The following is a 16289-nucleotide window of genomic DNA, read 5'->3' on the forward strand; positions in this document are numbered from 1 at the left end:
TCCAGCTCTGGTATATATATATATAGCATTGGTAATTGAGTACCTTCAGCTTGTGTAGTGTTGCTTGAAAAAGTTGCATTAAAGATTTCGGCTTTCAAACTGAGATTTGCACACTTGTCTTCATCAAAGGCATGCAAGGAGTTTCACTTGTTTGAAAATGACAAAAGCACTTGTGTGAAACTGAAGAAGAGAACTTGAGAGAGAAGTTGTCTTCTGAAGACTGTCACTTTTAGTGGCTCCACTTGCTTGATTGCCACTTTTGGAAAACTTTTGCATCAGGATGCTTCTGAGAACGTAGCACTCCAATAGAATAGAATAGAATAGAATAGAATAGAATAGAATAGAATAGAATAGAATATTTCCTTATGTTGATATCAAGCTGAGGCATCAGCACTTTTACAAACGCCATAGTTTTTCCACGTGCTACTGGGACAAGCTGTTTCTGCTATTCATTCTGCGCAATGATGCTTCCTGAAAGCCCACTTCACATCTGCCCCTGTGGGCTTCTGTTTCAACAACTCTTGTAACTGGTGGGACACGTATGCACTGTAATTATAATGCTACATTTTGCTAATAGCAGGTGACAATCGTGATGCTCTAAACACACAAACTGTCATGGGCTTTCACCATCACTGTGATGCCTGCTACAATTATCACACAGGCAAATGAGTCACACAGATGGGAGTAAGTTCATTATGGTGAAAAAAAAAAAACCCAAAAACCAAGAGAGAGCAAATGGAAGAATGTCAAACACTGGTAAGAGAGATGAGTTTATGCAGAAATAGGACGATGACGACAATACAAATGGCCTGGACGTGGCAGTGGTGATGCTTGGCTGGGAAATAATCGACTTCTTACCTTCTTTGCAACATACGGAAACATGATGTCTTATCTATTCAGAATATTTAGCTGTGACTCATCCTTTAGAGCTGCCGAAAATAACTTTCTCCCCAGCTGCACACAATGCACTCCTTATCTCATTCATTCTGTTCAACTAAAAAAAACCAAGAAAACAATAAGAGGGTGTGTGATGGAAGGATGGGGGGGGGGGGAAGTTGTGAGTGCTGCAGAGCAAAAATTAATCACAGCTTTAGGTGTATTCTTGCTCAAACCTGATTGACATGAAAGGGAACAGCTGGGACTCAGTCGCTACAGTGGGTCATCCCCCAAAAGTAAAGTTTAAGCTTTATCCCCGACCTCCCTGGTCATATGTTGAAGTGTCTCTAAGCTGGACACTGAGTCATCAAATCACTCCTGTGACTGTGAATAGGACTAACAATATATAGCACTTTGAGGGCCGCTAAAGCAGAGGAAAAGTGATGTATGGGTGAAAACCATTACTATTTAATGGGCCGCTATTATGTTTCTACAGAGCTTGATGACAACCCTTTGTTGCTTCCAAGTACCAGCATTTCAAAATAGACCCAATGTCTCCACTATGACTGGGTCTTGGTGGGCCATGTGTACAATCAGCCAATACATTGTAACACTGAGTGCACTACTGAGGAGTGAAGTAAATAACAATGATTGTCTTTTTGTCATATCTACCAGCAAAGCAGATAAAATGGAGAGGTGCAGGGATTTGAGCAAGTTTGGAGGCGGATAAATTATAATGGCTCGATAACTGCGTCACAGCATAGGTAAAGTCTTGGGTTCTACAATCTTATGTGGCTGTTACTTTGATAAATATAACCCATGGTTACACTGTTCTGGATGACGCATGTCCTTTCAGAGAAACTGTGTACCCTGATGCCAGCAGCCACTTTCAGTAGGGTAATACACTCTGCCACAATGCAAAAACTGTTCAAGAGTGGTTTGAGAACAACTGTTGAGAGATGTTTGACTTGTCGTCCAAATTCACAAGATCTGAACTCAATGGAGCATCAGTGGGATGAGCTAGACAAACAAGTCTATTCTGTAGAGGCACTACCTCACAAATTCTTGGATTTAAAGGATCAGCAGCTAATATCCTGTTTCCAGACGCCACAGCACGCTGTCAGAGGTCTAGTGGAGTCAATTCGGGGCTGACGAAATTGGGGTTTGATGTTTTAACATAAAATGCACAGTGTATGTTATATGAATGGCACCTGACAAATAAATATATAAATAAATATCTGCAAATAGCCTGGTGCTTTCACATTGTTTGTTCACACCTCCTACACAGCCACGATGGTGGTTGGAAACATTGAAAGGAGACAAATCACATACGAAACCTAAAAAATGCTGAACCCTGAATTGGAATGACTGGAACTGGCAGTTTATCCGTGGGCAGAGGGAAGCGCTGCCTCTGCGGACTATTTATCCAATGCTCACTACGCTCAGGACTTTCAGCTCAACCTGCAAGCCTTTCAACTCTTGAATTTAGGCTATGCCCACACCAATGATGATACATCTCAAAATGCCTGAGAGCATATAAACAATATTTGTGCCATAGTGGAAAACATGTTTTCTAACAGCTTTCGCTCCAAATAAAAATATTAACAAGGACCAGTAAATTCAAATGGTGCCCTCCAGACAAATGCAAAGATTTTTTTTTATCAAACTATCTTAGTCTGATGTTATTCTTTCCATTAAAAAAAAAAAAGAAAATGTAGGACGATGCGATCACTTGTGAAATCTGCCAAATGGACCATTCACCAGGGACACATCTTATAATAGTTGAAAAATCCAAAAACCCTCTGCTTAGATACTTGAAGTGATGTATTTTCATCCTATAAAGACTGAACCACAGAAACAATGGGTTATTTTTGTTGTGGAATGGCTACTCGAAATGTATGCCAGAGATTAGGCTTACCAAGCTAAACTACAGAATTACAGAAATAGAGACACTCCCATCTTGTCCTATGTTATGTCCCATGTCCTATTCGGTTACCGAATGTTGGTACTGTTCTCTGTCCTGTGTTTAACTGTGTGTAACTGCACTGGGTGCCACATTAAGAACATGCATGACTTTAGAACATGAATGACTATGACTACTGCCTCACTTAAAGAAAATAAACACAGTGACTTTGTTTGGCTGCACAGTAAGCAGACACATCAGATGGTTTTCTGTTAATTTCTAAAAGAGAAACCACTCAAGGAGTTTTCTGTTGAATTATTTGTTGAATTGTTGACTTTCTCTTAAGTAATGGGAATATAACCAGACAGATGTCCTTATTGCAGTTCTGTCACATGACTGTAGCTTTTAAATGCTCTTTTTTGTAATGGGGTAGGTGTGTACTAGCTTTTGCTTCAACTGACCCCCTTTCGACTGATTAGTTGAACAATTGAGTGTTATAACTGTACTGGTTTTGTTTTGTTTTTCTGAAGATGGCTGAAATAAAATTTTAAATTCATATATTTCAGCCTAAACCACCGTTTTACATTAACGCAATAGCTATTTGTGACCTTATACAGAGACAGGTCTGTACTGAAGCTTACTTACTGTCACTAAATACATGAGCACAAAACGAGTTTTCCGTGACATGAAATTAGTTTTTTGACATTTATGAGATGCAAGTAGATGAAATCTTGCCAACATTTTCTTGTCCATGACACAGTATGAAAGCAACCTTTTAAAATCGCCTCCTCAGGTGAGACAAAACAGCAAAATCAACATTCATAATTATGAGTCTCCACTGTGTTTGCTGTGAATGTTATGTAACGAAATCCCATCATCACACGATACCCAAAAAAATGAGGCCTACATCTAATTACAGTGAAACAAATTTTTTTTTTTTCAGCTCTTTACTTATCCAACATAGTCAGTCATCTCCTAAAATTCCTCTCAGGGCCTTTTCTACACCAAAAATACTCATGTTTAAAATCCTCTAAATAGCTTGCAAGCCAGAGATAATGGAGACACCACAGGCTCGAGCACCAAGACAAATGAGCCAAAGGACGTGAGGCATGTGTGAACCTTAACAAGATGATTATGGTGGTTGGAGCTAGTTACCGTAGCCTGACATAACAAAAAGAGCAAAGATGCCATGTCATACACCGACCTCTGCTGCCAAGCCCACGTGCTCTGCATTCCTTCCAACAGGTCTGAGAAATGATGCTCACACCGTAACGCATCCACCATGAGAAAAAGCTGGAGTGGCTGGATATTGAAAGCATGACGTGAACTAATATTAGCGATTTCCATTTGAGTTTCTGGCTCATTTTTTTGTGTATAGGCCACATGCCTGTGCTTGTGATTGACAAAATCCGCAAGTTTTCAAGTTTAACAAGTCAAAGTTTTTCCCTGCAAACTTTATGCTCACCTCTGAATCTGCTTATTACAACATGCCACCGAGACTCCATCGAAAAAAGCTGTGTCAAATCGTAATCTTCTAAATGTGTGTGGGGTGGCCAAACTAAGAAGTGCTGCTAGCCAGCATGCGGTAATGTGAGCCTGAATGAGCAACAGTTGTGCCAGGTTTTAGGATAAGAGGCACTCAACCTCTTCAGCCAAGACCTCCACTTTGAAACAGTAGGCATTTTAATGTATTAGATTGGCACAAGGTTAGAGTAGGGGTCACGGAGAAACTGATGTGTATGTGTGTGTCGGTAACGGTGTGTTTGTGTGAGCGGTGTGCGAGTTCAAGAGAGCGAGAGTGGATGCACAAGACGAGTAGCAACTGGCCTGTTTTTCCCCTTGTGTGGCAGGGCTAGACCATTGCCAAGGCAGCCACCCTGTGCCCCCATGGTATGTAGACACTGTCGCCCTCCAACACAGCGACAGAGGAGGGGGAGGGATGAAATGTGGGTATGTGAGAGTGATCAAGTAAAAGAGAGACTAAAAGAGGGAGGCAAGAGGCTTTGCAGTACAGTCTCCAGGAGACACTGGCGACTACCTTAAGATAAAGCCAAAATAATTCATGAAAACAAGAATACGAATCCACAGATAAATGCAGTCTGATCAACGAATATACTACACGTATAACGAGAGACAATGACATTTTATATTTCTTTTCTTCAGTATTTCCTGCGCAAAAAGAAAAGACAAGCTCACTAACGAGTGCATTGTGGGGAAACCAGAAGGAAGCTGTGGGCACACTTGTGGTACAGTTTCTGGGAATGGACCAAAGTTAAAGAAAAAAATGTAAAGCTCATAATCTACTTAATCTTAATTTTACAAGGACCTTTTTACCATCAAAAAAATGGGAAAAACATCAAGCTATACAGCCATTGTGACGTATATTCTGCACTGCGCTGTTCATATTTTAAACCACAACAGCACTCGACTCAATGGAAAGCAGTTTGTGAGGTTTTGTGGTTGTAATGTCTGAAATATACAGAAAGAGAAGCTTGCAAAGTAAGAATTGGTTAGAAAGAAAAAAAAGAAAAGAAAAAAAAGAGTATAACAGAGTTCCATACTGAAGTGGCCCCAGCCCACCGAGACGGTGTGTAAACCCAAAGAGTTTATCCTCAGAGTAAAGGAACTCATCATTACAGACGTAGAGTACAGTACATACACAGAAACTGTATTTTACATATAGTGTGTTATGAGATTCATTCAATTTTTGTTGTGCAGGGCGTGGTAGGGTTGAGTAGCCTAAAGGCCCCTGCAGGCTCCCATAAGAACCCACAAGAACCCATAAGAACAAGAAGAAAAGTTGGGCTGTGACATCAGACAGCTGCTGAAAAAAAAAAACCTTTTTTGGCAGGCGAGTTCATGCTCCGTGAAGAAGCTGTCGAACTTGTAGGCCACGCCCCCTCACGGCAGACACACGTCTGTGAAGCAGCGTTTTGACTTTTCAATGGCACAGCTTATTTCTCGCTTCCAATGTTTTCAGAAAATGCATTTCGCTAAACGGTTTCAGTAATAAAAGAGAAAGTCGCCATCTTGGTCCAGTTTTAAGTGCAGGAGCTGAGTGATGCGTTCAGGGAGCTGTTAAGCTTACCACGGTAAGGATATGGGTGCATCAGAGCAAGGTTGCTCATTGTGGCAGAGAGGTGAGGCAGCACACCTGATTCCCATCAGGTGCTTAACGAGCTCTCTGCCCTTAAAGGAGGAGCCGTCCAAGTGACAGGCGGGAGACGTAATACTGCAGAGTCTGTGTGTGTGAGAGTTTTGAGTTTGTTTTCATTGATTTAATAAAATAAAGTTTTTTGGAACCTCCGACTCTATGCCTCTGTGGGTGAACCCGACGGTGGCGTGCATCACTGCCACACTCATGTTAAAACTTTACATTATCGTCCAACTGCATTTGGTTGAGTTATGGCACCAACAAAATCAAGGTATTTTCCACACATAGGCATGTTAGTTTCTAAAGGGTTTTTAAAGCCTAATTTATATACATATAGGATACTTTTTAAGATTCTGTGCATCATCGCACTTTTTCAACAGGTTAAGCAAAACTAAAAATACATGCATTGGTAAACCTCAAAATCTTAAGCGGTGTTTTATTTTTCAGTCAAAATACCAGAGTAACATCAAAGAAGCTGGGCACGCAGCAAAAAAAACCAACAACAACAAACAATTTGTTGACACAGGCAGAGGAAGCACTCTGTGCCCTATTATTGCATGTGGATTGACAACAGTGCCAGGATCCGACCCAGTTATTATGATTATTCTTCCCATGCAGAAGTGATGGTCTATGGCGCGTATCCTCTCATTGCCATCATATACTGTCACAGTGTGATGCAAGCACACAAAGACAATTGAGAAGAGAAAACAAAACAATGAGTATCCAGAGAAGAAATATCCACCAAACATGTGCATGACGTGATATTATGCTTGCGCCATTATGAAGCATTTGAATTGGTGGTGGGGGGGGGGTGTTGGTTGTGAATGCTTATCAGACAACTTTCACTGGAATGAATGAATATGATTTGGCTCTGAGCTTCTGCAATCAGTGTGTCTTGTTTCAGCTGAAATAGATTTTTCACCCCGACATAGTTCATCCATGAGGCAAAGCACCCTCTCTGTAATAAACCCCAACAAAAAGCTGAAATGAAGAAGGAAAAAATATGCACACACACATGCACATGTAAAAATCTCACTCTTGAGCAATTTTCTTTCTTTCTTTTTTTTTTTTTTTTTATTTTGCGACAGGCTTTGGTAAAATGGCACATTATCCAGGGATTAATGAATACTTCATAAACTGGGTGTGAAACAAAATGGGTTGAATGACCGGAGCGAAATAAAAGCTGATCACGGGAGCAGGAGATGTGAAAATCAGAGAGGAGGGAGGATGTTAAATCAATGAGATTTACATGGGAGCCGCGGTTGGATTTGGGAGGTTGATGGCTTCCCTATCTGGGTGTCAAGCATGTACCGTGGGTGTGCAAAACAACAAGCAAACATCTCCAAATCCTCCGGGCACCTTTTGAGAGCCGAAAGAATTTGGGAAACTGGAGTGTAGGTTGGGGTGGTGGAATTGGGGGGGGGGGGGGGGGGGAGGGGGTTATAGAGAGTGTGTAATAGGGAGAGAGAATCAATGGGCGCCCCCAGGACCAAATAAAGGCCATGACATCATCGTATGGCAAAGGGGAGGGGGAGAGAGGGAGAGAGAGAGAGAGAGAGAGAGAGAGAGAGAGAGAGAGAGAGAGAGAGAGAGAGAGAGAGAGAGAGAGAGAGAGAGAGAGAGAGAGAGAGAGAGAGAGAGAGAGAGAGAGAGAGAGAGAGAGAGAGAGAGAGAGAGAACCCACAGTCACCCATTCTGCCTCTAGGGGCCCATCCACTGGAATGGATATGAGCTGAACAATGCACTCGCAATGAATGGGATCCCAAATCCCACAGTAAAAAAAAACAAATCACAGTGGGAAAGTGGAAGGGCGACGGTGAGATAGAGAGGGAGTGAGAGAGCGAGGGGGAGAGAGAGCAAGAGAGAGGGAGAGATGGGAAGAGAAAAGGGAGACTCTTAAAAAGATGTGCACACAAAGCAACAAAGCATCTTGGGACATGTAGAGCAAGGCAAGTAGAGAGTGAGACAAAGCTGCTTTTGTCCTTCCCTGGCTGGTGGGTGGCTTGATGTGAAGGATTTGAACATGGTACCATTTACATCAGAGCTCTCCAATTTATTGATTGGGCCATGTAATCCCTCGAATGAAAAAACAAAAAAAAATGAAAAGGTTGGATCCAGGCTTGATGCGTGTTTGTTGGGCCTGCTACAATGACTGCGTGTGGGAGCCAAGAACTGGGTTTTACATAACTTGTCAGGAGAGCTTTGTGATGCGTTCAAGGCCCGATGTTCGTGACGCCAGCTTGATGGGAGACACATGAGGGGGTAACAGATGTTTGAGGAGGCTCTAATCACAGTGCCTCCTCGCACAGGTCGGAGTGTTAAGTTTAATTGCATTTCTCATCACACAGTGGTAATAAACAAAAGTCAGGAGCTTTCACTGGGAGGGCTCAAAAAGTGAGCAGAGTAAGAGTGCGTGTGTTATTGTGCGCCTTCGAACAAAGAGCTTTGGTTCCTCCGTGATTACAGCACTAGTGTTGTAAGCCAGAACAGAAGAAATAAATTAGAATCACAAGAAAGAAAAAGTCTTTCATGTCTGATGCTTTGATAACACAAACAAGCAGGTTTCCACAAACTCGAATTAGTTGGCTTATAGCTGGCAGAGCTAGCTGGGGACAACTTGACACAAACATTTCAAACAATCCATGGAAGACTCATGAATAAGTCACAAATAAAAGAACAGATTCCAATGTGGCATTTATTTTGGGCTCCATTAAAAAAAAAGGAAGATTGAGGTAGATTAGTGCAAATATGGAGGAGTCGATGATGCTGCTGCTCTCTGATCTGACAGAAATATACTCTTGCAGACAATTCAGAAGCACTCTTGACTGAATGAACACAATTAACAGTAGAGCTTCTATGATGCTTACAGACACTCGGTCCACGAGAAATTTGAACAAGTGCAGCTGGAGCAATGCTTGAAGCCCAAATTTTACTAAAAGCTTTATAAACCGCTATAGCTTTGTATCCATCTGGACTATTGATCAAAAGAAAACCCACTTGTTTTCTTTTTCAGCTGCACAGAGAACAGACTCGAGCAACACAGCTTGGTGATTCAATACATTTGGTTATACTGGGTGACATTGTGGAAAGAAAGCTGTGATGCGGATTAAGAAAGTACAGACTGGGCGGTGGAAAGACAGATCAGACACTCACCAGAGACACAAGGGCAAAACTTTCACAGTCAAAATCCATCAGGGGAACAACATTACCGGAAGCCACAGCTCTACCAGCTGACCTCAACCTCTGACCTCTGACCTCTGACTGCACATAATGATTATTACAATCATCATCTTTTTTTTTCCCAGAGTGGCCAAATCAATTCAGTGTAATATATCAAAACACAAACAGTCAAAAACTGATGCATATTCTATTTTAAACATAAAACCATTGAGAAGCAACAAACAAATACTTTTATTTTAGCTATTTTAGCTCGAGAATTGATGTTATTGTTGTTTTGTTTTTTCTTTTGCCGACGTGGTGCTGTGATACTTCTCACTATGCCTCAGGAAAAAAAAACCCAAAACAACAGTTCAATTGTGGACCATGGCTTTTCAGAGAGGAGTTTCTCCCTTTGCATGCGTGGGTTTTCTCCTTCCTCCCACAATCCAAAGGCATCCGGTGAGGTGAACTCCGTGTATTTGCTTTCCTCTCATACAAATCGTGAGTGTGACTTTTGAACTCGTTTATCCTACACCTAGATCTCTGGCTCAGGTGCAATCACTTTACTGACATTGTACGTTTTTTAACATCCTTCACTTATACTCATCAAATGTAAATGTTGCATTCTTTTAGTAGAATACACATTTATCTTGTCTCATTCTCTCTGAGGTTTCATCCTATTGTTTCCTCTCAATATTTATTTATTTTTGTTTGCTTGTTTTGGGGTTTTTTTTTAAAGCACAGAAGATCGAGTCTGAACACATCTTGAACAGAGTGTGTTGCCACTCAACAAAATCTGTGATATTGGTCTACATAAATAAAACTGACTTGACAACCAATTGACTGATCAGCCAGTCATATCTACTTCTAAGTTGATGTTAAAGTTACTTTAGGAAGTGAATGAAAGCACTTGGGTGGTGTCCAGTTGGGTACTGCGGAGGGAGAAGGCTGTCCGCGCTTGCAACTTTTGATTGAACGGTCAATGAGAGGAAGATCAGAAAGCAAAATATGTTGGGAAAAGTCTGGGATTTGGCTTAAAGCTACATTTAGTAAATTGTTTTCCCTTTTGGGGTACAGAACTTAGAAGAGCCTTGCTTGATCAATTCTCATCAAGTCTGTCTGAAGCTATCAACTAAAGATATTCTCTGAAGTCTGAGCCAACACATAGAAACTACATTAGCTCACCAGCTCCTAACCCGTGCTTTAGCAGCTTTAGCGTGGCCATGATAAATATTGAAATCAGTGGTGGCTGCTTGTAAGTGCAGTTTGTATGTTTGTATTAGAAATGCCGCTCTGCACTTGATTGGTGTAGCGATGGCTCATTGTGATGACATGAGAAGGTATGAGACAGATATACATTTAATATATAGAGAGAGAGATATGGAACTACTTAATTCTATGTGTGCATGTTGTATATGTGTATCTGTATTTGAGCTTGTGTATTAACATGTGTAACCCTACTACGATATTTTTCCCCCTATTTATCTGTATTTTAATTGTAATAATGTTCACATGTATATTCAGGAATTTAAAGAAAACAACAAAAATTGTGTGTTTCACGCTGAACTTAAAAGTAGCTCATATAAGGTCCCCATTAATAAAAAAAATAAAAAAATATGCTGTCGTATGTTTCTTCCCCCAAATGATTTGTCAAACAATTTTGGACCCATTGCACTTACTGCTAAGAATTTGAATTTCTCATTAAAAGTATCTTCATTTCCCTTTTCTGTCGATAAAGACACCAAATGTGTTCTTTTCTTACCATCAAATACCTGAATAGTTCCACGGCACAAATGAATGGGGCAGATGAATGTATTATTTATACCTGTCTGCTCATTCTGTGGACAACTTTTTTTAAATGACTAATGGCCCTGTAAGCACTTATCTTGCCATTGTATATTTACAGTTCAATTTACGGTGTTCCTCTAATTATCTTTGCCCTTTCTTCAACTTATTCTGCACTGGTCCATTTGCTTTCAGTACACTTTATATTGTTCGGAAATTACAGAAGACACTGTGTCCATGCCAATAAAATAAGTTTTTACCCGCATAATTACTCATCCCAAAAGGTTAAGCAACTCACACATAAAACTGCGGTATTGGTATGTGGAAACACTCATTTTCACTCAAATTTGTCATGTGTCTTTGCAGGAAATACAACAGGAGGTTTTGTGCAAATCAAACCCCTAAATGAATCAACCACTATATTTCATTTCCTCTGTTTTTATCCATTTCTTTCCTTCATAATCCTTCTGCGCCACATTTCCGAAGCTTCCTAAGCAGGAGGCCCAAAGGAGCACACACAGTAAAAGAGGAAGAGATGAAGCAACTTAAAAAGTGAAAAGGAGATGTGAATATACTACACTCTTGAACAGTCAAGCACCAGGTACTGGGCAGAACGCCACCAGTGTTTTTAGTTGTTTCTCTTCAAACACACCTTGGTCCCACAAAGACCAAATCTCCAAAGAGCACACAGCTCTGCGTTAAAATGGGAAGTTTGTATAGTTCTATTTCAAGGTCTGTGCAACAGAAATAATTTATAAATCAAGTTATTTGTATTCTACCTAGTATGCTTTCTGAAGCTTTCTTGAAATACGGATAACGTCCTCATTTCTGTTACTTTAGCGAGTGAAAACTACAGCTAATATGGAAACATTTTAAAAATAATTGTACTCAACTACAAATAACATGACATTGCTTTGATTGTACTTCAATACAGATAAAAGTACTCTTGTCATAACAATACTCAAGTTGAAGTGCAAAGTGCTTCTTTGAAGAACTCCTAAAAACATGAGTAACTGTTCCACCGCAATAAATTGCATTGTCAACTGCAAGCATTTGATTCAATTAACTTGATCAAAACATGTTTCTCAGAAAGAAATTATGTATATTTGGAAATTTTGCTGTGGTATTTTGTTTTGCAAACCAATGTAGATGTAAAGCAGTAATTTAAAGAAGACACCAGCTATAAACATACTTTGCATATTAATGCAAATTATGTGTGTACGTAATATCAATTTGTGATTTTTAAAAGCAGAAAGTAGATTACATCTTCAAAATATGAATAAAACTACACATTCACACTTCATACTAGTGCCATGGATCTTCTGTACTGTTTTATCGAGCAGGGTGCTGGAGCAGAGCAGACTATGGGCAAACGTAAACCACAACAACAACGTTCAGTCTCTCCACGAGTTTCTCGTTCCTCCTGGAGGAAGAGAGACTTCTCACATGAACATTTCCACTGCTTGTTTCATGTTTCTCAAAGTGACCTCAGGGAGGAATTTCAATAAATTCCACCTTACTTCATCTTCTTGTCATATGTCTATTGTCATTTTCAACTATTATTCATTACCTTTTCACTGTTTTTTTGTCCTTCTTATCACCTTCCTCTTCATACTGATTGTCTTTTTTACGCCCACCCGCTTTCATCAAGCTCTTCCTGCTAACTTTTCCTGTGACAGCAGATCAATCAAGTCATTTTTCTGTCTCGGCTCCCTCTCCTTGGAGATAACAAGCGAGGCAACAGGTCTTATGTCATGCCTATGCTGAACAAGGCAATTTCCTCACGTCCTTATGGGAATAAGTGAGTGCTCACTCTTGTGGCGTTATGAAATGCTTCCGCAGTTTTAATACAACAACGGTAACAAATCCTGGCTTGTGAGCCTTTCTGTGGGGTGTGCATGTTCTTCCCTACAAAAATCCAAATGCATGCATTGTGGGTTACTTTAGATTATTTTAGGTTATTCTTGATGTGTACACCGACTTCTAGCACCCCGCCACTCTGAGTTTGATAAACTAGATGGATAAATACAGCTCATCCATACATTTCAGGAGCAGAAAGAATTTTTGAAAAACATAAAATAGTTCAAAAGACCGACTTAAATATCCTTTAATTCACTTACTTATCATTTCAAATATATTTTCGAGCATGAAATCCACTGTGTTGTAGATTTCCGTCCGTGTCACTTATTGTTTGGGGTTGTGAGATGTGAAGAACCCTGGCAGTCCTCCTCCTCTTCCTCTTCCTCAGGGAGAGCGTTAATGAAGTAGGAGTCTAGTCAGATGGGAGGCTCTTTAGCTCTCCACTCTGGTTCCAGGCAATCAATAAAATACAGAAGGCTACACTTGCTTCCCCTTCTTCATCTGTGATTTTCTTTCATTTTTCTTCTTCATTTTCATAACTGCTCCCCGCATGTTCTCTTTTATTTGTTCTCTCCCCCTTGCTGCATCTCTCCTCATCTGTCCTCCCCACATCTTTATTGACTAATTTCTTCGTTTTGCCTTCACTTCACTCAGTTAGTTGTGAGGATGTTAGAAATCTGCACCGCAATTAGAATGGCACTGACAGCTGAATTCCATTTCTATTTGCAACTAATTTACTTCTCAGTCAATGCAATGTTTTGACATCCCATAAGTTGCACAGAGTGATTCTCTGTGAGTTTGGAAGAAACTGTCGGGAAACTTTAATCAGAAAAAAAAAAAAAACTATGGAACATTTTATGAAGGGGAAAAACAAAAACAAAATCTATGGGTTCTCAAACTCACCCTCGTCCAAAATTAAACAAGGAATCCTTTCCAGCTCAGATACTTCACTGCCCCGGGGGAAGCGTCCATCATCAGTGAGACAACAGTGCCCCCTGCAGGTCAACGAGTGAACTCAGTCTCAGAAGAGCTCTGGAGTTGATCCCTTTACATTTTTAACCAGTCTTGTTTTAGTCCCCCAGCTATCTACTCCCACAAGGGGGAATTGTGTGAGTGGATTTAAATAAATTAATGCCTATTTTGCATGCCTTCTAAAAAAAACTGCTGAAAATATTCCAAGACACACGTTAAAAAAATGTTGGCGTCACATTCATAGAGATAAAGGAAAAACATATATATTTTTTTCTAGCATACGCCTATAGGCCCGTATTTAAGAAATTTGAATATGTCATGGCTAATTCCAAGTTTAGGCTGATCCGGCATTCTCCAGGGACTGAACACAAAGCAGCACGCCAGAAAGACACTTGACTAGTCAGATGGAAGAACAGTATCCAGGCTTGAGGGATAATCAGTCCCACCATTTTGAGACAAGAAACTGCTTTAAAAGAGACCATTTGAGTGCCTGAAGGCCATCACTAAAATGTCCATGCCTAAATACCAACAATCCTTTACTGCATTCATTATGTGTAGAAGGTATTTCAAATGTGTCACGACATCAAAAGTATTTCACCAAGTATATGTTCATACTTGCGATGATTGGATGAATTAAATTATTTAGTTTGAATGAAATATCTTAATTAAATCATTCACTTTAAAGTCTTAAAAGTATTTAATGTGAAAAATAAGCACACATTTGTTTGTGCAATGCTCGTGCAACAGCTGCAGTGCAATATTCGTCACAATGGAGACGGGAAAATGGTTCACGGGGTCTTGGCTATTAAAGTAAATGCATGCCATTAACTAATTGGGATGCAAACATATATAACTGAGTTGAAAACAAATAGAAATGAGAATGAAGAACACAGGAAAACCAGAATGAACGCTGATGTCATGTTTCCAAGTGTTTCCCTAAGGATACAGACAATATTCAAGAATAAGCCTCATTTGTATAATCTGTAGCAAACTCCTTGCCTTTAACATATGTTTGAAAGATTAGCAGTTCACCACGATATAAATAAAGAATTCCACTCAACTCACTCCACTCCAATCAACACAAATGGCGTCAGCAAGGCAGACGTCTAGACAATTTAAAGCATATTGTAAACAAGCCTCGATACAGTAAATTAAGTAATACAGTTCGATGCCAGTTACAATTCTAGCAACAACCTCCTCCAAATAAAAAAAAAGCATATACTATCCAATTTCAGCAGCCAAGGAATCCTCTCCAGAGAACAAAGAGACCCTGGAGGGTTCAGATAACAAGCTCCCTGATCACTGCTCTTTACACTACACTTACTCCGGAGCCAGATGCAGCTCTACCTCTGGGTCAAGACAGACACCAGTGGGATTACCATTTATTAGAAGGAAAAGAGGGGACAGATTGGAGATGCTTCTCATTTGGCTTAAAAATAAAACAGTTGTTTAATTGCAATGCATAAGTGAGAGTGGTAGTAATTAGGGGGTCTGCAGTAGATATGATAAGTGCAAGCTGGATACATGTATTCATACCTCAGAGTCTTCATTGCGGAGCCCCAGTTGGAGGACGGCACTGGGAGACTTCAATTTGGCATGGCTGGACTGAGCCATCTGCAGGTTCAACTGCCAACCGACATGCTCCAGCTGAGACAATGAAATGGAGAAATAATAACATCAAGAAGTAAAAAAAGAAAGACAAACTCCAGTCCAATAAATGACCCTTCAGCCTTTTCGAAGAGACAGAAACTTTTCTGATGAAATGTCATGTTTACATATATAGTGATATTTTATTCCTCTTGGGAAAGCACTTCTCTGCATTTAACCCATCGTATTCACATTCAAAGTTAACCTTCGCCACCCATGCTCAGAGAGGTGGGCTAGCATAGTGCGATGTCCGGGGAGCTGCTGAGGATCAAGGGCGTGAAAATAGACATAGAAAAGAATCAGATAACGAATAATGTTTCTGTTCATATCATATAAACATGTTGGATTTTTTATAAAGGCATATGGACACAAAACATCTACATACTCTTGATGTACTCTGTAATGTGACTAAAAAAAAAAGTACGATGCATGTGGTGTTGTTAGTTTTTCATATAATTTATTACAAATCATAAACATTCTACACTTTCAATATAAACTGAATTATTTCACCTTACATTGTTTTATTGTTTTTCATGTAATTTTATGAGAAATAAAATATATATATGTATGTGAAAATGGCATATTTCAATATAAAACAGATACATTATGAGTTTAGAAATAACTGAAATCAATAAGAAAGCATTTTTCATGCACTTTTGTGCATGATGTAAAACCCAAGAAATGTCTGTACATCGAACAGCCTTAAACTGAGATCAATTACATAATTACTTGACCCATCAGCTGTCGGTCAGCTGTTACCAGATTTGAGGATTTATTTTCTTTTAGCATTTCAGAAAAATCACAACTTGTTCAGCTAAAAAAGAAAAACCTGCAAAACTGTTAGGGCTTGTTTGTTAACAACATCCAGTCTAGTCGACCTGCTGTCAACAGCGTTGATACGAGCATCAATTCCATTCAAATATGATTTACGGC

General features: G+C 39.9%; 1 protein-coding gene across 1 annotated transcript in view; it reads right to left on the reverse strand.

The window, feature by feature from the left end:
- Positions 1-16289, reverse strand: part of commd10 (COMM domain containing 10) — a 62898-nt gene that overhangs the window by 40916 nt on the left and 5693 nt on the right. Inside the window, exon 5 of the mRNA XM_080498946.1 lies at positions 15246-15356. Coding sequence (XP_080355072.1) covers positions 15246-15356 — 111 coding nt within the window. The remainder of the gene's footprint in view (positions 1-15245; positions 15357-16289) is intronic.

Source organism: Blennius ocellaris (assembly GCF_963422515.1).
Source record: "Blennius ocellaris genome assembly, chromosome: 7".
NCBI classification, from domain to species: domain Eukaryota; kingdom Metazoa; phylum Chordata; class Actinopteri; order Blenniiformes; family Blenniidae; genus Blennius; species Blennius ocellaris.